At 34.7% G+C, this 24,131-nt stretch overlaps 1 protein-coding gene across 1 annotated transcript in view; it reads left to right on the forward strand.

Annotated features, from left to right (window-relative positions):
• LOC106073618 (glycogen [starch] synthase-like) overlaps positions 1-7,591 on the forward strand; it is a 44,901-nt gene extending 37,310 nt beyond the window's left edge. The window contains exon 15 of the mRNA XM_056043711.1: positions 6,045-7,591. Coding sequence (XP_055899686.1) covers positions 6,045-6,233 — 189 coding nt within the window. The 3' untranslated portion in view covers positions 6,234-7,591. The remainder of the gene's footprint in view (positions 1-6,044) is intronic.
• Positions 7,592-24,131: the final 16,540 nt, after the last annotated feature.

Consider the following 24,131-nt stretch of genomic DNA (forward strand, 5'->3'; position numbering starts at 1 on the left):
GACTGGTTGGTTAATGTCTTTTTCTAATAAGAATGTTTATTGAAAGTTTAATGCAGCTTGGTGTAGTGTGTTAGGTTACATTTATTCCAGAGTAAGATTTTTCTTTTGGGTTTTGTATTGGTTACTGCTTTTATCTGACTGTGTATTTTTATGATCTCATGGTCTGATAGACCAGGGATAATATCATAATCAACTACTAATCCAGGTCTGTTGGTTAAGAAGAGATCTAATGTGTTGTTTAATCTAGTTGGCTTTTTAATGATTTGATCTAAACTTAGGTTATGTAAAGTTTCTATGAAAAGCTCATTTATGTCCTTAAGGTTTTGGTGTTTATCTATGGTTAGTGTTTTCCAATTTATATCAGGTATGTTGAAATCACCCATAATCCAAAAAACTGCATTTTTATTTGTCTCTTTAAGTGTAGTAATCTGATTACATAGTTCCTGCATGTATTCTAAACTAGAATTTGGTGGTCTGTAAATGCTGCCTATTATTAGGGATGTTGAGGTGGTATTAATTAGTTGATTCTATATTTTTTGAGTTAGGTAAGGTAATTTCTTCTGCTATAAGTGTGTTTTTTATTGCTAATAGAACTCCTCCATGATTATCAGCCCTATCTTTTCTAAAAATTTCATAATTACTATTGAAAATTTCGGCTAGCTCAGGCAACCCATTCCATGTTCTAATAGCACTAGGGAAGAAGGAGTATTTGTACAAATTTGTCCTAGCATATGGGACGAGGAATGTGCCTTTATCTTTGTGTCTTTCAGAGTATTTTATTAAATTTTGTTTTTGTATTTGAAGATTATGGTTCAGTGTTTTATGTATAATTGCTACTTTACTTTTAAGTCTTCTGTCCTGAAGGCTTTCTAAATTTAGTGATTTTACTAAAGGTGTTACTCTAGTCAAATGTGAATATTCGTTTGTTATGAATCTCACTGCTCTATTTTGTGTCTGTTCCAGTTTCTTAATGTTTTCTTGAGTTGAGGGGTCCCAAACGGAGGATGCATATTCTATTAATGGCCTAACCAAGGTTAAATAACATTTTAGTTTTATGTTCTTATTTGATTTATAGAAATTTCTTTTAATAAACCCTAATGCTTTGTTGGATTTTTTTATAGTTTCATCAATATGTGGATTCCATGACAGTTTTTCATTTATTATAACACCTAGGTATTTTGCGTTTTTAGTCTGTGTTACTGGTTTGCCATGAATAAGATAAGTGGAATTAATTTGTTTTAGTTTTTTTTGTTACTCTTAACAACTGACATTTTTCTGGGTGGAAAGACATGCTCCAATTTGATTCCCATTTCTGTAATTCATCTAATTCTCTTTGTAAAATATCTGTGTCTTGTGTTGTTTTTATTGTTCTGTATATTATGCAATCGTCTGCAAATAATCTGACTTTTGTTCCTGAAGTAATGCAATTTGGTAAATCATTTATGTAAATTAAAAATAGTAGTGGACCCAAGACTGTTCCTTGAGGTACACCTGAGTTTACTGTTATCGGTGTTGATTTAGAGCCATTTATTATTACAGTTTGTTCTCTCCCTATCAGAAAATCTTTAATCCACTGATGCAGTGGATCATTAATGCCGAAATATTTTAATTTTTTAAGCAAACTATGGTGGTGAACTTTGTCAAAAGCCTTGGAAAAATCTAGTAAGATAGCATCTATTTGTTCACTATTATCTAAACCTTTTGAAAAATCATCAATTAGTCCTATTAGTTGTGTTTCACATGATCTATATTTCCTAAAGCCATGTTGGTATGGGGTGAGGACATTATGTTTGTCTAAGTGGTTTATGATGTTGCTACATATTATGTATTCTAGGATTTTACATGTGATGCTGGTAAGTGATACTGGTCTGCAGTTTCCTGGGTCAGATTTTTCTCCTTTTTTAAATAGGGGGGTGACATTAGCTTCTTTCCAGTCCTTTGGTACTCTGCCCTGGTTAAGCGATGCCTGAAAGAGTATTTTGAACACTGGGGCTAGCTCATTGCTTAGTTCTTTGAGTAATCTAGTTGGAATACCATCAGGTCCAGACGTTTTATTTGGTTTGGTGTTGGCTAATAGTTTTTGAATTCCATTTTCTTGTACTACTAAATCTTCTATGTTGTCTACTTGGTTCAAATTAAGTAATATGTCTTTGTCTCCTGGGGTTGAGAATGCTGATGCAAAGTATTTGTTTAGGATGTTTGCTTTAGTTTCATTATCATTATGTATTATGTTATGTTCATCTTTTAATGGTGCTATGCCTGTTGTTTCCATTTTCTTAGACTTAATGTATGACCATAGGTTTTTGTTTTTATCTTTAGATATTAAATTGTTTATGTATTCACTCTGCAGCTGTCTGCTTACTTTTTGGGTTAAGTGTTTAATTTTTATATACTTTTTGTAAACTCTTTCTGCCTTAGTTTCTTTAAATTTTCTATATAGGTTTTCCTTCTGTTTACAAAGCTTCTTTAGTCTATTATTAAACCAGCATTTATTTATTTTGTTTGATGTGTATTTAGTTGGTATATGATTTTCTATAATGCTTTTAAGATGGATTTTAATGAAATTTCAGAGGTCATCGACTGGTTGGTTAATGTCTTTTTCTAATAAGAATGTTTATTGAAAGTTTAATGCAGCTTGGTGTAGTGTGTTAGGTTACATTTATTCCAGAGTAAGATTTTTCTTTTGGGTTTTGTATTGGTTACTGCTTTTATCTGACTGTGTATTTTTATGATCTCATGGTCTGATAGACCAGGGATAATATCATAATCAACTACTAATCCAGGTCTGTTGGTTAAGAAGAGATCTAATGTGTTGTTTAATCTAGTTGGCTTTTTAATGATTTGATCTAAACTTAGGTTATGTAAAGTTTCTATGAAAAGCTCATTTATGTCCTTAAGGTTTTGGTGTTTATCTATGGTTAGTGTTTTCCAATTTATATCAGGTATGTTGAAATCACCCATAATCCAAAAAACTGCATTTTTATTTGTCTCTTTAAGTGTAGTAATCTGATTACATAGTTCCTGCATGTATTCTAAACTAGAATTTGGTGGTCTGTAAATGCTGCCTATTATTAGGGATGTTGAGGTGGTATTAATTAGTTGATTCTATATTTTTTGAGTTAGGTAAGGTAATTTCTTCTGCTATAAGTGTGTTTTTTATTGCTAATAGAACTCCTCCATGATTATCAGCCCTATCTTTTCTAAAAATTTCATAATTACTATTGAAAATTTCTGCATTATAAATTTCAGGATGTAGCCAAGTTGCTGTTCCTGCAATTATGTCTGGTTTCTCACATTCTAATAAAATTTCTAAGTCTGCTGTTTTGTTCCTAATGCTTTGAAAATTTATTACTAAGGTTTTAAGGTATTTTGGTATTACTTCTTTAGTAGGTTTGTTTAGTGTGGCTGTTGTATTAATTTTAGTAGATTTAGGTTTAACAGGAGTGGATCTGGCTAGTGGTTGGTGAGTTTGGTTTGGGATGGTGTTTAGGATGTTGTATGGGTTAGAAGTGTCCGCATCAAAGGAATCAAACAGTCCTGATGTAAACTGAGGTAACCCACACGGTACACAGTGCCATGATGCGTCTTTGTTGCCTAAGGCATAATACACAGGTGTATTCATATGGAGACATGATGCATTATTTAGGACCAATATTTTACAAAGGCTGCTTGGAGAAATCAGGTATACCCATTAGGAGAAAAACGACCCCTTTACTCAAGAAAAAATTAAGAAACTAGCACAGACACAAAATAAACAGTGACATTCATAACAAAATAATATTCAAAATTGATTAGAGTAACACCATTTTAAGTAATCTTTTAAAGTTTAAAATCACTACATTTTTTTTCAACAATTATTTTGTGTATGAAATTGTGTATCGGAAAATGCCGGGTACATGAAATAAGCTAGTCCTAAAAAAACAACACAGATCTTGGGTAAAATACTCATCAAATAAAGTACTGTAAATGTGTAGTTTCACGCGCTAGTTTCAGGTCTTTTCTTTTTAATGCCTCTATCGGGTTATATCCCAACTACCCATATTTTTGTGCAGAATTTTTTCTCTATCAGGTACACTTAAAATTATAGCATAATAATGTCAGTTTAATTTAAAAAGAGAACTGAAAAATACAAAGATATTTAGGGAAAAAAGCGACTTCCAGCCCAATACTTTTTAATCAAAGAAACAAAACGGACTAGTCCAACAAACCCTATTAAACATACAAATAGGACTAAACAGTACTGGCTCTGTTGCTCTGTTTATGAGGAGTATTTAAGTTCAGTTAATAAAAGAATAAAACATTACCTCAAATGCTCACCATGACTCTAGTATCTATAATTTAAAATACACATAGGAACTAAGAATGTACATTTCCACCACAGAGAATACACATTATGAAGGCTTCGCTAAGAATGTTTCTTATTTTAAAAAATGGAATAGCAACCATTTGTAATGTTCTTTAATAGATCTTTGAAAAAAAAAAATGGTTGTTTGAGGTTTTGGGATGACAGTCAAGTTGTTACTTGATTAAAAGATAACTTTCATTATTTTTTCTGTGGGCATACCATGACCTTGTTTCTTTTCTGGATGGGATGTTGGCAAGACATTATTTCCAAAATCAAGTAACAATAATTGATAAAATAAATGCTTAGTTTTGTGTATGTTTTACAATGTATCACACAAACGGTTGGGGGACACACACACACACACATACATACATACATATATATATATATATATATATATATAATCATCCTTAAAAAAAAACTCCTAAAATGTCCTAAAATTTTGTCATGGAAAAGTGCTACTAAACTTGTACAGGGCTTTTTTTGTGACGGTATGCACTGGTATGGTGTACCGGCACCTTTTTGAAAAAATTATTACTTTTCTTATATTTTAACGTATATTATTAATTTTTAGTAGTTAAAAGTTAGGCAATCAACCACTGAGTACCGGCACCTAATCACTGAGTACCGGCACCTTTTTTTTTTTTTTACAAAAAAAAGCACTGTATATATATATAATGGGTGCCAGTACTCAATTATTAGGTACCGGTATATGTATATCGTATATATATATATATATATATATATACTGTTGTATTTCTTAGAACAGAATACATGATGCAACAGTAAAATTGAAGTTCTAACACATCTAATTCTAAATATATTTTTCAGTATCGCAGAAATCTAACCCTAACTAATTTACGAATACAATATCATTATAATCTGTATTGTAAGTGTAAAACAAAACACTAACTGGTTTATGTACATATCTAAAGATTACTTAAACTATCAAACGTATTCACATGAAATTTCATGCACAGGCTCCTTTTACTTCTTAGGTGCTCACTAAGACTGTTTTGACTGATTTGTAACCTGAATGCTGCAATTTGTGAAAAACCACAAGCTTTCTATTAAATCTTTGTATTTCATTTTTGGTATTGTAAAAAGTTTCTTTTGGGGATTGTTAAAATATTTAAGGGATATTCCAGCAATAATAGACAATAAAAAGCCTGGGGAAAAAATAAATTTGCTAGTCATTATTGTTATGTGATGTAATGTAAATGAATTATTTCCCTTTATATCATTTTCCATACACACGAAGATGGCTGCAGAAGTAATGAAACTGTTAGAAGTGAAATGTTGTTATATGTCTGGATGTGTTCAACAAGTGTTCTCTTTGTTCTGTCTGGATGTCTTCAACAAGTGTTCTCTATGTTCTGTCTGGATGTGTTCAACAAGTGTTCTCTATGTTCTGTCTGGATGTGTTCAACAAGTGTTCTCTTTGTTCTGTCTGGATGTATTCAACAAGTGTTCTCTTTGTTCTGTCTGGATGTCTTCAACAAGTGTTCTCTTTGTTCTGTCTGGATGTGTTCAACAAGCGTTCTCTTTGTTCTGTCTGGATGTGTTCAACAAGGGTTCTCTTTGTTCTGTCTGGATGTGTTCAACAAGTGTTCTCTTTGTTCTGTCTGGATGTATTCAACAAGTGTTCTCTTTGTTCTGTCTGGATGTATTCAACAAGTGTTCTCTTTGTTTATCCCAGGACAAATCTGACTTCAAGATGTCCAAGCCAGCATCAGCACCTCCTTCCCCATCATCAACCCGGGCTTCAACACCCCAGGCTAGTGATGTGGAAGATGAAGATGATACACACCTGTATGATGATGAGGAAGAAGCTGGCATTCAGTTTAAGGCTGAGAAGACTGCCACACCAACCGTTGCTTCCACCTAACATGTCATTTGGTGTTGCTGATATATTAAGAAACATCACATTTTCTAAATGTTACTGGCATCCATTGTACCACTGCCATCTATTTGTCCAAATGTTAAAGCTCTATTATTTATTAGACAAGTACTTGTGTTAATAAGTTTTATGATTCATCTCTGTAACATCATTATGATGTACCCATCATTTGAACCAGTATTAGTTCTAAGTTTAAAAAGAGAATACTAGATAGTGTGATGCACACCTAAGGTTAGTGTTGTACTTTGTTGTTAGTCAGAGTACTGCCTGATTTTTTATGTCAAATACATTTATAAAAAAAAGATATAATTTAAATTGTTTCCAAATAATTTTATAATTTGTATTATATTTCTACTTATATGATTTACATATTCAGATTATATAGCATTATATTTATTTTCTTCAAGCAATATGAGGATGTGTGTATTAAAAGATGTGTGAAGCTTTCAAATCTAGAATAATTATCTAAGATATTTTATACAACTTTGCTGTTGCAGAGTGAATGTGATGATTATGAAATCTCTTCTGAGCATGTTCAATTCTTAGTTCTGCTTGTAAATATTGCTTATCACGTTCATTGCAGAGTTTGTTTTTCCTCTACCATGTCAGTGCTGTGTTATTTTTGTGTACATTTCTGCTTCTTTTAACTTTGTGGGGCTAACAAGTAGAAATAGTGTACAGTTGGTCTGACAACTAAATTTTTTTTTGTTTTTTGTTTTGAAATATATTAATTAATTAGGTCTGTTGCTAAAATTAAGTGAACTATAATTGAAGGCTATTTAATCATTGAATGTTATGATATGATTTTGCACTGTACACTAATCAATGTTTTTTTTTATCTACATGTAGCTCTCAGTTTAGGATAAATCTAATCTCCCTTTCCAGCCTACTAATTTTTAAAACATTGATTCTGCATTTCAATCCAGTGATATTTATCATAAGACATGTTGGACAAACTTTGACCTTGCTGATTTTCAATGTTCCTACAGCTAGTACTTTCTGTGTCCTCTGTCTCCAGTGCTTCAGTTAGAAATGAAAAGAAAGTGAAATATACTTCTGTTGGTAATGACTGCAAGAAAACAAGCTGTGTGATAATTAATTTGTATTACAAACATCAAGGATTTGTATTTAAAATCAATAACATTTCTCTGTACATTAAAACTTTGAATTCTTAAGCAAATATCCTTATTAATGTCTGTCAATGATGTTTACATTGAAATGCAATATTTGTAACTTTTGAACTAGGTTCTATTACCCAAGAAACTTAACTGCATGAACTTAGATGTATTCATTGATAAACAAATGTCATCTAATGACCTCTACAATAAAATTGTTGAACTAAGTCACAGTAGAAAGTTTCTCAGTGCTTTCTAGTTTCTTCCTTAGTCTGTTCTGTGTGTCACTTAGCTGCACTTGTTCTGTCTTACTACACTAAGTTGTCAAGACTAAATTCAAACATTTTAGACTGAAAAGTTGACTACTAAATAAAGCAGCGATGGCATCTTTGTAAAAGTTTATTCTGGAGGCAATATTTTATATCTACAAATACTGATGTCTCAAACAAAAATTCATTCCAAAGCCTCACAGGCGCTGGTTTTCTCTGCACTCTAAAAGGTTTGAGTGCTGGAAAGACCAGTTCAATCCTCAGCCGGCTAATAACTTTGGAAAGAAAAAACTGGAGAATTTGTACAAAGACCAGGGCGCATTCAAAATTTGCTCAAAATGTCTAAGAAAGTCGCAGATGGCCTAAAAATAACTTGGCCTCTAATCACTTTGGTTAAGTCATCAGCGTATCCCAGTGAAACTCCCTGACATTTTGTCATACTCGTGTCATTTTGTTCATGGAAGTAAGATGAAGTTGAAATATTTCGTTCTATAAAATCATTTGATACAACATTGGATAATACAAACAAGAGTACTGATGTTGAAGAATAATCATACTATTTATAATCTCCCCTTTGTCTTCGAAGATCCTGCACAGTCTAGAACTAATTATGAACATCTTGATGTTGGAAGACTTGGAAGGAGATTTTAGATTCTCATTGGCTACAACTGACAGACCAAAGAATGTGTTCGAATTGATTCTGATTAAGAGAAAGCAAACATTTCTATTGGTTAAAACACTAAAACCTTTTTTGCTGACAAGGGAGCGTGATGGACGAAGGTCTTTGGTTTCAATTCAACTGAAATTTTTAACTTCAGGATTTTTCGGCTGCCCCTGAATCTAGTCAACTCAAATGGGTAACCGATATATTGGGGGAAGTAAAGGCGGTTGTTGCGCTGGCTACATGACACACACTCCTGCCTCATTCTGTTGGTTCATCAACTTCTGTGATCACTCCATCTTGTTGCATTTGTGTGAGTTTTCTTTTTAATTCTTCATAAGGTGATGGTGCAACTCTGCGCGCACATTGAATAACTGGTTTTACATCTGACGTCAGTTTAATGTGATACTTCATTTTGTATGTACCGAGTCCTTCGAATACTTGATTATATTTTTTTATCAACACTCGTGGAACTTCATTTTGTTGCTTGACATCGTGTACTTCGACATTTCTCTTTGCCTCAATTAGTTTTAAAGCAATAGATTATCAGTTTCTAAATTGTTCCACGTTGACTGATATCACATTAGCTTGTGCTCCTGTGTCAATCTTCATTTTGACTATTTTTCCCATAATATTGACATCAACCATCCAAACTTTGACATTGTTGTCAGTACCAATTGCCTCAAACCACAACTCATTTACTTGGCTTGACTGACTTTCATCTTCCAGTAAATCAACAGCCTTGAAGTGTTTCGACCGACATTTTACAGCGAAATGATTTCTTTTTTTACATTTTCGGCATGTCTGTCCGAATGCTGGGCAATTGTATTTTCTGTGAGATCCACCACAAGATCTGCAATCTCTAATGAAACTTGTTACATGATTTTTTGCCATTTTTCCCTGTGAGGTTTTGACTGGCTTTCTATCTTCTGTCTTATTTAATTTATTAGCAGCATCCACATGTAGTCCTTTCATATCTATCATTTGGTTCTGGGTATGCTCGTCAGCACGAATTATGCTTGCTGCTTTCTCTTAAGTTAAATCTACATCTCTCAGAAGTCTCTCTCTCACTCGATCCGACTGTATGCCACATACCAATCGATCTCTGATGAGTTCATCTCGAAGGTTGTCAAACTTGCATTCTTTTGCCAAATTCTTTAACTCAGTATAATACTGTTCAAACGTTTCTCCGTCTTTCTGCTTTCTTGAAAAGAATTTAAATCTGTCATACACAGTGTTGGACTTAGGCAAAAAATAATTCTGAAACCTTTCAATGAGTTTGTCTACAGTCTCATCTTCACATACTTGAAAAGTATTGTAGATGTCTCGAGCGGGTTCACCGATCAGGTGTAACAATAAAGCTTTCTTCACTGGCTCGGGCTTCGTATTTTTTTCAGTGGCGACCATAAACAGTTCAAAACTTTGTCTCCATTTTTTCCATCTTTCAGATAGATTACCGTCTAGTGACAACGGTTTAGGAGGATCGAATAATTCCATTATTCGTACAGATTCTAGATTCTATGTCTAGATCTAGATCTAACAACATTAACTAACGACACCACAAATAAAATGTACTTTTAGCAATTTAGAAACCACTAGATCTAAATCTACCTGTTACCAGCACTTTAAAGCAATGTGACACTAGATTTGACACCTAATCTAACACCAGATCTGACACAAGATCTGAAACCAAATCTGACACCATGTTCTGTTGTCACAGATTAATAATAAATTACTGTAGACGTTACTAATTAATAATGATAATAACGAGACTGTTTTGATCAAGGTAGACATATATAACTAACTTTTATTTCCGTCCGATTCTTTGCTTTCGCATAAAACATAAACAACAAACAATGACGTAATATCTTCTAATATTAGTGCAGTCAACAGGACAGTTCGGGAAGGATCGCCGTCGTGAACAGAGCTCAGGAGCGTCACGAGAGTTGTAGTCATCTGACCACCTAGAAACGTCGAGCGGCGTTCTGTCCGGTTCGAGAAGGCCAGCAGGGACCCTATATAAGAGCGGAGGTGTCGCAGTCAAGACGGTCGAGAAAAGGGGCTCAATACAGCAAGGTTCAGAGCCCGGTTCACTACAGTCCGGTCGATTACAGCACAGTTCAGCGGTGTGGTTCTGTAAGGAGCATTACGACGGTTCAGTGCGGAGTACTGTCAAGTACAGTTGAGACGACTGGCGTCTTGATCTTGGTCTGTGATCGAGTCCGACACAACGAGCCTAGTGTGTGAAGTCAGTCCTGAACTGTTGAACCCAGTGCAAGCCTGGAACGAGACGGAGAGGCCAGTGCAAGAGTTGATACGGCGGTACGGTGTTATCGGAGAGATATTTGTACAGTCTTGTGTTACGTGCTGCCAATTGTACAGTATTGGCTGTTATTTATTGTCATGGTGTCCAGGTCAGCTTGTGTGTGTGTGTGTGTACTGTGTTATTGTGAACTGTTTTGTCATTCTTGTTCAATAAAGCCTAGCATCAAGACATGTCTTCCTGTAGTGTTTTATTAGGTCACCATTTATTGAACAAGAATCTTATGGATTAATTATGCTTCAAACTTTAAGTATGGATCATTTTCTAAAACCTGAAAGATTGGTGGTGGATCCTAATGATCCGGACGCTCAAACGATCTGGAAGCACTGGCTTCACGCATTCAAAAAATTCGCATTAAAACTAGCTGGTGAGAAGTTCGATCTACTATGTAACTTTATCTCACATGGTGAGGTTTATGCTCGCTATCTCCTATCCAATTGTATACAGGAAACAGGACAGAGTATTGACAGGTATATTCAAGATTGAGATTGCTGGCTAAAGACTGCCATTTCAGAGCAGTCTCTGCCCTCGAAAATCAGAACGAGGCCATCAGAGACGCATTCATTAGTGGCATGTCATCACCAGAGATTATGCAGAGACTTTTAAAGTACTCATCTCTGGACCTCGCAAAGTCATTGCAGGATTGTTAGATCTCTGGAGATGGCACAGAAACATTCTGTGACATACAACTCGCAACAAGCCACTACTTTTCAAACACCATAAGCACAACAATCCACTACGTCAGAATAGCCGCTTTGCTCTGCTGTAGAGGAAACGATTGATTCGACACCCGTTACCATAGCTGCAGCTCAAGACAAGTGCTACTTTTGTGGAGGTGCTATCCACTCTAGTAGCAAATGTTCCGCTAAAGATGCAATCTGCAATAAATGCGGTAAAAAGGGACACTACAAGAAGGTATGCAAATCAAAACTTTCTACAGTTTACAAACTTACAAATAGTTAACAACCTTACCCTTGATACCCTCATCGGTGCAGGTAATTCGGACAGTTACATTTCTGCATCGGCTGTCAGAAAGTATAGATTCAAAACTATTCACTCATCAAAACTTATATCTATGGCCAACACGAACCTAACTTACTCGAGGCCATGTTAATGCTGATATTAAGCGTAAAGGTTCCACTACCTGGTCAATCTTATAAAAGAATTAGATAGAACTATAGGCCTATGGTCTCAAGGGGCTGAAGTATAGGCCTACGCCACACCCATACTAACGTGACTGTAAGATAAATGAAAAATGCAGTATTTCCCCCTAGCTACGCTACTTTACCACATAACCAATTTCCACCATCCACATCTGTTCTTTTGACGTTCTCTGAGCTTTTTTTGTTTACAACAATTGTACTACCCGGTAATGTGTATTTAGAATGTATACAAATAAACCAACGGTTTATATAGTACCGGTATTGGAAACTTGAATTCTTAAATTGGGAAAGAAAAATTGCTGTTTTTAATTTTTTTGACAACCTTTCTGGGACCGGCGCTGATAGATTGATAAATATTATCCTTCCAACTATCCTGCAGTAATATCCAGCATGTGCCAAATACGGCTGGACAGATACTTGGCTGGAACTGGAGCTAAGCCATTTCTCACATTGTGGCAGATCGGGAGTTGTTGTTTTTTTTTAATGGAAAAAAGCAAACCCCACCGAACACTTCCAGTTACTTGAACATTGCCATTCTTTTTTTTTAAATCTAAAATCGCTCGTCCGGTAGTTGTCATGCCGTAATGTTTAATATATCTCTTTATCAATGTTATTAAGTTAACAGCAATCCTGGTTATGCGGTTTGAACACTGGACTGTCGTTCGGATTTATCGATGATCCCGTGTTCAAAACCTGCCCGTTCCCATAACCCGTCGTCCTGCTAGAGGTTTGGACTAGGAAGTAAATTATCTTCAACTCTGAAGGAACATCCAAAACAAGTAAAACAAACAAACAGTCTAGTTTTATCAGTAGGTTTAATGATTTTACAAATGGTGTTACTCTAGTCTAATGTATATTGAGATGTTATAAACATAGCACTTCTATTTTCTTGATGTGTCCTTGATTGTATCTCAAACATTTTCTGAGGTTCTATTAACAGTAACCAACAAGCAAATTAGTTTTATTCTATAGATTTGTAAATTTCTTTTAAATTTCTTCTATAAATACTAAGTAAGTATTTCTTACTACTTAGAAAATTACAAATGGGCTTTGTTGGACTAGTCCGTTTCGTTTCTTTGATTAAAAAGTAGAATCACAAATTGGGCCGGAAGTGGCTTTTTTCCTGATATATCTTTCCATTTTTCAGTTCTCTTTTTAAATTAAACTGACATTATTATGCTATAATTTTAAGTCAAATGGCACATTTTTGTTTATATCCTTATTCTATCCTTATTTACAAAAAATAGTTTTGAAAGTCTAACTGATAAGATTACAAAGAGAGTTTGTTTTTGCAAATGTACACAAGGTACACTATGTGTCAGTCCATCTCTTCTAATTGTTTAGAAATGAGTGTAAAAATGTAGGCTTCAATATTTTTAACTTAAATTTAAGAAGTTACAAACTTCAAACAACTAATGATTTCGAAATGGATAGGATATTTCGCCCAGAGAAGTTTGACATCGAGCCCACAGCACCTCAAGCAGCAGAGCATTGGCAGCACTGGTATGAAACGTTTAAAAATTTTATATCGGTAGTATCAGTAGACAATCTTGATACTAAGAAACTACTGATAAACTATATCTCTCCTGCTGTATATCAAATGATACTTGATAAAGAGACTTTTGATGAAGCTATCCAGACTCTAAATGGCATCTACATTCAACCAAAGAATGAGGTGTTTGCTAGGCACAGGTTAGCTACTTGCAAACAAAAGCAAGGTCAAACGATAGACGCCTACATGCAGAAATTAAGAGTTCTATCCAAAGATTGCAACTTCAAAGCGGTGACTGCTGAACAACACCGAGAAGATTAGAGATTCGTTTATCAATGGACTAGTGTCCAACAGCATTCGAAAACGTCTTCTTGAAAAGACTGTTTTGAGTTTAAAGGACGCCTTCGAGGAGGCTCTCTTACTAAAACATGCTTATCAGCACTCATTACAGTATGAATCATCACAGCCGGAAACAAATTGCGCGGCAACTACTCTCACCAATTCTTCGGCCTCACCCTTGCCAAATGTAACGAATCCTCAAAGTGCAAGCAATTCACACACACATGAAATAAATGCATTAGCTAGCAAGTGTTATTTTTGCGGCAGGGTTAAGCATCCCCGCTCTCAATGCCCTGCAAGGGAAGTGACTTGCAATCAGTGCTTCAAAAGTGGAACAAAAGAGAAATATAAACTATGCCTTGACACAGTGGAACAAAAGAGAAATATAAACTATGCCTTGACACAGTGGAACAAAAGAGAAATGTAAACTATGCCTTGACACAGTGGAACAAAAGAGAAATGTAAACTATGCCTTGACACAGTGGAACAAAAGAGAAATATAAACTATGCCTTGACACAGTGGAACAAAAGAGAGAAATATAAACTATGCCTTGACACAGTGGAACAAAAGAGAGAAATATAAATTATGCCTTGACTCAGTGGAACAAAAGAGAAATATAAACTATGCCTTGACACAGTGGAACAAAAGAGAAAATTAACTAAAGTATACTGGGTGTTTGTTCGCCCTTTTTTTCTCACATTTTTTTACGAATCTTATGATTGCAGTGGCTCAACCCAGGGCCTAACCCTCAATGAACTCAAAACTATAGAAAATGTAGGCCTACTTATTTTTAAAGTAGGAAAATAGATTAAATTAAAAAATACTCTATTTCTTCTAATTTAAAATATGCCATGCTATTTCATATATGCTCTGTCATGTGCCTCTGTCTCCCAGGTGCCTGGGTCTATGCTGAACGCCTTCAGAGAAGCTTTGAGGGTGTCCCTGAAGCGCTGTCTTTGACCACCTTGCGAGTGCTTTCCTTCGCTTAGTTGGCCATACAAGAGTTGTTTAGGGATGCGGTGGTCTTCCATTCTGCAGACGTGGCCTGCCCATCGCAGCTGGGACTGCTACATCAGGATTGTGTGGATGCTTTGCAGACACACTCTTCGAACGACTTCAGTATTAAGCATTTAATATTATCAACATGGTGGCAGCGGTATATAATATGCAAGAGACAAATGGATCTAGCTGGAGTTAGGGTTAGACCCGGGGTCGGCAACCTGCGGCTCGCGAGCCACATGCGGCTCTTTGGGTGTGAAGCTGCGTCTCTTTTGTTCCTTGTAAATATTATTTATTTTATCGAAACATTTTTTTTAAAATAGTTCTGAATCGTTTAACGGAGATTATGCACCGATTCTATCTCTCAGCCACTTGTACTCGCTTTTCACTAGACCTCTCTCCCGTTACACGCGTCGTCACTGTTGTCAGTCCGTCGGAAGCTCTCGGCCGTCGTCGGATGCTTCTGTGTAGGTTTTAATTTTTCTTTCGACGCAAGACGAATCGGCGTCATCACCACTCGCTTTGGCTGTGACGTATAGTTTGTTGTTTCAAGTAAATGAGTTAGAAGCACTTATTTTCTCGAAATTAGAAGCAATCTACAAGCAATGCTAATATGGCAAGCTTTGCGGTACCGCTAGAAATTGTACAAAAAGGGAAACCATTTAGAAATGGTGAGTATGTCAAAGACTGCTTCCTACGTGCATCTCAAGAACTGTTTTGTGATTTAAGAAACAAAACAGAAATCTTGAAAAAAAAAAAAGCCAAAGATTTGCCACTATCCGCCTGAAACAGTACAAGATAGATTAGCTAAAATGTCTTCAAATGTAACATGTTTGCAAGTGGAAGATATTTAACTTTCTTCTGTCTTATCACTTGCTATAGATGAGTCTTGCAAGATAAAGACATGGCACAAGTTGACCATTTTGTCTTCCCAAGGTCTAAAAGAAGAACTTCTTGGATTGCTACCGCTCTTAGGACAAACTAGAGGGGAAGATACAGCTAATGCCGTGCAAAAATGCATTGAAGACAGTAAGATCGATTGAAGTAAAATCGTTTAAATCGCAACTGATTGAGCCAGAAGTATAACAGGAAAAAAATAAAAGGCAACAACGTGATACTTCGAAGCAAAATTTTACGTTTCACTGAATAATACCCAAAACTAATTCGGCAGAAATAATTGATTTCATGAATTTGGTAATCAAGACTTTTAACAGCATCTTGCCAAAAGCACTCTACCATCGTCATTTTAAATCTTAAACGAAATGGAGACTTCTGTCTTATAACAGTGTGATGGCTTTCCGAAGGTTGAAACGTTTTGCTTTGTGTTTGAATGAAATACATACATTCCTTAATTTAAAAAAAGGCATTAATCACCCTGAATTAGAGAACGACAAATAGTTGCACACATTTTACTCTATGGTTAATATAACAGAGAGATTAAATGAGGGGAATCTAAAACTGCAAGGAAAAGGAAAACCCAGCCTAAGTTTTGGTAGAAGAGTTGGTTGGTTTTGAAGAAAAATTAATTCTTTTTTCCAAAGATATTCAGGGCGGTCAGTTACTTCATTTTCAATTTCTAAAGCAATATTGCGATAAAATCAGTGCAACGTTTTACACGATTTACTTCAGCACAGCTATACAAATAAAAAGTGAATTTCTTGACAAATTAGAGCAATAAAAAAAACACAAAAATATTCTAGCATTCCTATTAAATCCTCTCAACATAAATTGGAACGAAATCCACATTGATGCGTATGAAATTGATACTGGATTTCTAGACATGCAATTGATCCATTAAAAAAATTTACAGATTTGAAAAGCAAGTTGGAAGACTTGGAGCTTCTTAAATGTATGAACGTAACTCAACAAAAGTGGACAGCTTTCAAAGGCATGCCTCGAGTTGATTTTGAGCATGGAATAATCTTCCAGATTGCTACAGTGAGATGAATAAGTTGGGAATTTGGAGTGCTGACTATTTTTGGATCGACATATTCGTGCGAGCAAGCGTTCTGTTACATGAATATAATTAAAAGTAAAGTAAGCAAATGAAAATTTAGAGTCGACTGTGAAACTAAAATTAAGTTATGAGCCAAATGTATCCCAACTTTCTAAACCTCGCAAAGCCATCGCTCCCATTGAATTTGTTTGCTCAATTGTTTAATGAAGTACAAGTTGGTGTTGTGAGTAAATGTTTAACTGCTTTAGTTGTTACAGAAAAAAAAAATATTTATCTAATAATGCCATAGTTTTTTTTTCTATAAAAAATTAATCGTGTACTATTTTATTGGCAAAAAAAACAAAAAAAAATAAAAAATAAATTGTGGCTCTTTAGAAACTTTGAAATTTTGTAAATTGCAATTTGTGGCTCTTCCGGCTCAAAGGGTTGCCGACCCCTGGGTTAGACCACCAACACATCTAAACGTGGTAGATGGCAATATTTGTGAACATTTCCGTCAATGTACAAGACAACTTGAAAGGTTTCTATTGGCAATAGGTGCTGAAGAGAAACATAAAAGCAGAAAAAAGGCCATTATCCTATATTATCCACAGGACCAAGAGATTTGTGAAAATTTTAAATATACTGAAACTGAATATGTTAATGACTCACAAATATTATTAAAGATTTAATAATGCATTTTAAAAAATGCATTGAGATATGTCAAACATATGAAGAAACAGCAAAAGGTTTAGCAGAAATAAACAATGATCCTATAGTAAAGATTGATAAGATAGATGAAAAAAAGCAATGAAGATAGCAGAGAAAAACTCCCTAACTGTTGGTTTTGTGGAGGTAGACATACATTTAACAGAAAGCTGTGTCCTTCATTGGCGAAAAATTGCAATTTTATAAACTTTAATTTTGTGTTTTATAAAAAGAGCATGCATTCTCCTATAATTATGGAGATAAAAGCTAATGCAAAAGGAAAAAACCATTTTGCGATAAAGTGCAGAATGCAAAATCAAATAAACATGCAGATTGCATGGAAAAAAAATGAAGATTGTGATGAAGAATTCTTATTAATTTTAAGAATATCAAGAGACAAAATGACAGCATTGTTCCAGATTAACCGTAAAGAAGTAAGATTTCAGCTAGACACAGGTTCTGATGTAATTATAATTTGCAGAAAAAGAAGTGTCCAATTAATTCCCCCTGTGCACATGCACCACATCACCTGGTCTAATTCCCCCCTGTGCACATGTATCACAATACCTGGTTTAATTTCTTCTGTGCACATGTACCACATTACCTGGTCTAATTCCTTCTGTGCACATGTACCACATTACCTGGTCTAATTCCTTTTGTGTACATGTACCTTAATACTGGTCAATCTTATAAAAGAATTCGATAGAACCATAGGCCTATGGTCAAATAGATTAGCTTGGTCTAGTGGTTCCCAAACTTTGTCTCTTAGACTCTTTCCATGTTTCCAGTTGTCTGTAGACCCTAGCATCTTTTGGAAAAAAATCAAGTTCAGATCTAATTCTCAAGCAAGCAAGCAAGCCCTCACCTGGAACCCCTAAGGAAAGAGGAAGATGGGACAGCTCAGGAATACATGGCACCATGATTTGGAAGCAGATGCCAAGCAGATGAGCAAGACGTGGGGACAGTTGGAGAGATTTGCCCAGAACCGAGACAGGACCACAGGCAGTGATGAGATGTTCAGATCTGTTTTTCTCACTGATATTTAGGCCATTCATTGATGAAATTCAAATTAAAATGAACCAAAATAAAATTTTATATGTATTACAAAAGTTGACTCAACAACTACAACAAAAAAAGAGCATTTGAAATAAACATTCCAATAGTGTGTTTATGAGTAAATTTCATTAATGGACATGTTTCAATGAGATCCACTATCATAGACCCCCACTTACAGGTCATAGACCCCCAATTTATTTTTTTCACTTCCATAGACCCCATGGAAGTGCTCATAGACCACTTTGGGAATCACTGGTCTAGACCAAACAAACCAAAATACATTATGAAACAAACTAAACAAACCTACTAAAGAAGTAATACCAAAATACCTTAAAACCTTAGTTATAAATTTTCAAAGCATTAGGAACAAAACAGCAGACTTAGAAATTTTATTAGAATGTGAGAAACCAGACATAATTGCAGGAACAGAAACTTGGCTGCATCCTGAAATTTATAATGCAGAAATTTTCAATAGTAATTATGAAATTTTTAGAAAAGATAGGGCTGATAATCATGGAGGAGTTCTTTTAGCAATAAAAAACACTCTTATAGCAGAAGAAATTACCTTACCTAACTCAAAAAATGTAGAATCAACATTTTGTAAAATTAATACCACCTCAACATCCCTAATAATAGGCAGCATTTACAGACCACCAAATTCTAGTTTAGAATACATGCAGGAACTATGTAATCAGATTACTACACTTAAAGAGACAAATAAAAATGCAGTTTTTTGGATTATGGGTGATTTCAACCTACCTGATATAAATTGGAAAACACTAACCATAGATAAACACCAAAACCTTAAGGACATAAATGAGCTTTTCATAGAAACTTTACACAACCTAAGTTTAGATCAAATCATTAAAAAGCCAACTAGATTAAACAACACATTAGATCTCTTCTTAACCAACAGACCTGGATTAGTAGTTGATTATGAAATTATCCCTGGTCTATCAGACCATGAGATCATAAAAATACACAGTCAGATAAAAGCAGTAGCCATTACAAAACCCAAAAGAAAAATCTTACTCTGGAATAAATGTAACCTAACACAACTACACCAAGCTGCACTAAACTTTCAACAAACATTCTTATTAGAAAAAGACATTAACCAACCAGTCGATGACCTCTGGAATTTCATTAAAAACCATCTTAAAAGCATAATAGAAAATCATATACCAACTAAATACACATCAAACAAAATAAATAAATGCTGGTTTAATAATAGACTAAAGAAGCTTTGTAAACAGAAGGAAAACCTCTATAGAAAATTTAAAGAAACTAATGCAGAAAGAGTTTACAAAAAGTATATAAAAATTAAACACTTAACCCAAAAAGTAAGCAGACAGCTGCAGAGTGAATACATAAACAATGTAATATCTAAAGATAACAACAAAAACCTATGGTCATACATTAAGTCTAAGAAAATGGAAACAACAGGCGTAGCGCCATTAAAAGATGAACATAACATAATACATAATGATAATGAAACTAAAGCAAACATTCTAAACAAATACTTTGCATCAGCATTCTCAGCCCCAGGAGACAAAGACATATTACTGAATTTGAACCAAGTAGACAACATAGAAGATATAGTAGTACAAGAAAATGGAATTCAAAAACTATTAGCCAACACCAAACCAAATAAAGCTTCTGGACCTGATGGTATTCCAGCTAGATTACTCAAAGAACTAAGTAATGAGCTAGCCCCAGTGTTCAAAATACTCTTTCAGGCTTCACTTAACCAGGGCAGAGTACCAAAGGACTGGAAAGAAGCTAATGTCACCCCCCTATTTAAAAAAGGAGAAAAATCTGACCCAGGGAACTACAGACCAGTATCACTTACCAGCATCACATGTAAAATCCTAGAACACATAATATGTAGCAACATCATAAACCACTTAGACAAACATAATGTCCTCACACCATACCAACATGGCTTTAGGAAATATAGATCATGTGAAACACAACTAATAGGACTAATTGATGATTTTTCAAAAGGTTTAGATAATAGTGAACAAATAGATGCTATCTTACTAGATTTTTCTAAGGCTTTTGACAAAGTTCACCACCATAGTTTGCTTAAAAAATTAAAATATTTCGGCATTAATGGTCCACTGCATCAGTGGATTAAAGACTTTCTGATAGGGAGAGAACAAACTGTAATAATAAATGGCTCTAAATCAACACCGATAACAGTAAACTCAGGTGTACCTCAAGGTACAGTCTTGGGTCCACTACTATTTTTAATTTACATAAATGATTTACCAAATTGCATTAGTTCAGGAACAAAAGTCAGATTATTTGCAGACGATTGCATAATATATAGAACAATAAAAACAACACAAGACACAGATATTTTACAAAGAGAATTAGATGAATTACAGAAATGGGAATCAAATTGGAGCATGTCTTTCCACCCAGAAAAATGTCAGTTGTTAAGAGTAACAAAAAAACTAAAACAAATTAATTCCACTTATCTTATTCATGGCAAACCAGTATCACAGACTAAAAACGCAAAATACCTAGGTGTTATAATAAATGAAAAACTATCATGGAATCCACATATTGATGAAACTACAAAAAAATCAAACAAAGCATTAGGATTTATTAAAAGAAATTTCTATAAATCAAATAAGAACATAAAACTAAAATGTTACTTAACCTTGGTTAGGCCAATAATAGAATATGCATCCTCCGTTTGGGACCCCTCAACTCAAGAAAACATTAAGAAACTGGAACAGACACAAAATAGAGCAGTGAGATTCATAACAAACGAATATTCACATTTGACTAGAGTAACACCTTTAGTAAAATCACTAAATTTAGAAAGCCTTCAGGACAGAAGGCTCAAAAGTAAAGTAGCAATCATACATAAAACACTGAACCATAATCTTCAAATACAAAAACAAAATTTAATAAAATACTCTGAAAGACACAAAGATAAAGGCACATTCCTCGTCCCATATGCTAGGACAAATTTGTACAAATACTCCTTCTTCCCTAGTGCTATTAGAGCATGGAATGGGTTGCCTGAGCTAGCCAGGAAAACCAGTGACTTGGCAGAATTTAAGTCATTGGTTAATATGCATGACTAAATGCATGACGCGTAGGACGTAATCATCTTCTTTTTTGAAGTAACGTCTGTATTATATAAGATAAGAAGATGAAACTTATTATATAACGGAAAATCTTGCTTGTACCGGTAAAGTTTAAAATCTCATTAAATAACATAATTTAGAATTTCAAATTTAGATCTAATAACCAAAGAAATAGAAAGGAAATCGTTGGAGTTTTAAAAACAATTTTATAGTGTAAAATACATGCTTGAATAACCATGCCGTTAAAGGAAAAAAAAACAGGGTGGTTTTGTCATTATGGGCATCACACTCAGTACACTATATATGCCTACACATGCCTACGTCTATCTGGTCAGATTGTTATAATCAGTCGGACACACTTTCTATTACTTTCTGGGTAGGGAGGGTACATGTTTGACTAAGCCACACCAGTGTGTTACTTTCTTGTCTGACCACTCCACATTAAGCAAACACTATTGCATAACGCGTAATGAAAAAATTCAGGGTAGTCTTGTAGTATCATTGACTACACACGTACGTCGTACAGTACACTAGGCCTACATGTGTATTTCTAGCTGACCAGGTTGTTAAAACCAGTTGGATACAGTCTAATTACTTAGTGGTCAGAGAGGGTGTGGATTAAGATTTATTTTTCTAGAGTTGGTTATCCTAATGCCTTTAGATCTATATAGGCCTAGCTGTTGATTTAGACTTAGATCTCAATAATAAGTCTTAAGACTTAATGTTCCTGCAGTTAAAAAAATTATTGTTTGCGCAAATGAATTGATTAAAACCACTAAATATTGACCTAACTCATTAATCAGATTCCCACTTTATACAGAAATTACACCACTATGTGGCTCACAACCAAATTCTTAATATTGCATAGAAGCTTTTGGCAAAAAATGTTTAACATTTTATAATACTGCTACTTTCAAGAGCAAATATTTACTCCCATATCTTATACCAGGATCTTACTTTACCCCCTTTAAATGCAGACTGACTAAATAGTTGTTAAATGCATCATTTTTTTTTTTTGGTAATCAAAGTTATTGATATCACATGACCAGAAAACAGGAATGTGTATTGAAAAGTTTTACAAATTTTAATTAAACTTTTTAGTTAGTAACTAAAAAAAAAAAATTAAACTATGATTTTAACAAAACTTTTTTTTCTAGTTAAACAATGGCCATAACTAATTCTTTTAGTTAAACTAATAATTTCTAACTTTTTTTAGTTAACTTTTGCCCATCACTGCCTACTAGCGTGACCGTTTGTTACACAAACCATGTTTCCTCCTAAGATATGACCTCTAAATGGTGTCAACATGTAGTTTTTATGTCTATCTATAAACGCAATGTGATGGACTAAACAAATAATAACACTGTAAAATTTATGAATAATGCAATATTTCCCCCTTACTATTTTTGTTTTGACATCCATGTCTATTCTTTTGACTTAAATGTGTATTTATCCCGCGGCCTTTCTTACTGATGTCCAGCTGTCGTAAGCTATCTAATATATTTTACTGGTACTGGAGCGAAGCAATTTCTCACATTGTAGTTTGTAGTCTTATCAGTAGGACTTTTTCCACTCATCGGGAGGTGCTTTTGTTTTGGAAAAAGGCAAACCTCACCAAACACTGGACCTTGCTATAAAGAGAGTAATCTCAGTCTGGGGCTTTAGTGCCAAAATGTGATTTTGTTCAATATCTTTGCTTGCTGCTTCTTTTGTCTGTTTGACAAGATTATTGTGAAATGATCATTTATCCTTCCAATGCAAAGTTGAGAGATTTAACTAATGGTGTGACTCTAGATGTTATAAACCTCACAGTTCTATTTTCCTTAATGTGTTCTTGAAGACAGAAGTAATGTTCCATAGCGTGGGAGTGTTCAGCCTGAGAATGTATAAAGAGAAAGATTTCTTGTTCTCCCCCCCCCCCCTCCTCTTTTTCCTGAGCCGTGCTTTTCGCCCCCCCCCCTCTTTTAGTTACAACAGAGTAGATTACTCCCCTCCCCCCTTTTTTTTTTAAACGGAAGTAGAAATAAATAAATAAAAAAAGAGTGATATTTTTTGGTTGCTATTTTGTGACTACGCGTGTTCTCCCCCCCCCCTCTTTTTTTTTTCTCGTGGACTATTCGCAGAGTGATCTTTCCTTTACTTCTTGTTTGACCTGTTGAGAGCATACATGCAAGCGGTGCATGAGGAATATGTTCTGAGAAAGTCCTCAGAGTTTATGCCTGTCCCAAAGGTGTGGAACGTCACGTGGTTCGCCGAAGAAACAGACGAAAACGAAAAGTTGTGGCAAGAACGCTGGCCTTCGTCTCTGAGATGTAGAGTAGCATGCCATAGCTTTCGTTTGGAAGAAGACCCAATTTGAAAGTTTTACATTCCACGCCGTTGACAGTTCGTACATGGTTGAAACTTGTGATGCCCATGGAACGGGTAAGGAGAAGCCTTAGGTTCTTGATTGGGATCCCACACATTTTCTGAGGTTCTATTAACACTAACCAACAGCAAATTAGTTTTAGTGTAGTTTTATAGATTTGAACATTTCTATTAACCCTAACCAATACTTGGCAATAGCAAAATTAATATACTCTATTAACCCTAACCAACTGCAATTTAGTTTTATTCTATACATTTACTAAATATTCTATTAATTAACCATTTTTTAGTTTGTGTTTGCCATGGATAAGACAGGTATTTTCTCTGGGTGGAATGACATGCTCCGATTGAAT

Source organism: Biomphalaria glabrata, chromosome 10, assembly GCF_947242115.1.
Source record: "Biomphalaria glabrata chromosome 10, xgBioGlab47.1, whole genome shotgun sequence".
NCBI lineage: Eukaryota > Metazoa > Mollusca > Gastropoda > Planorbidae > Biomphalaria > Biomphalaria glabrata.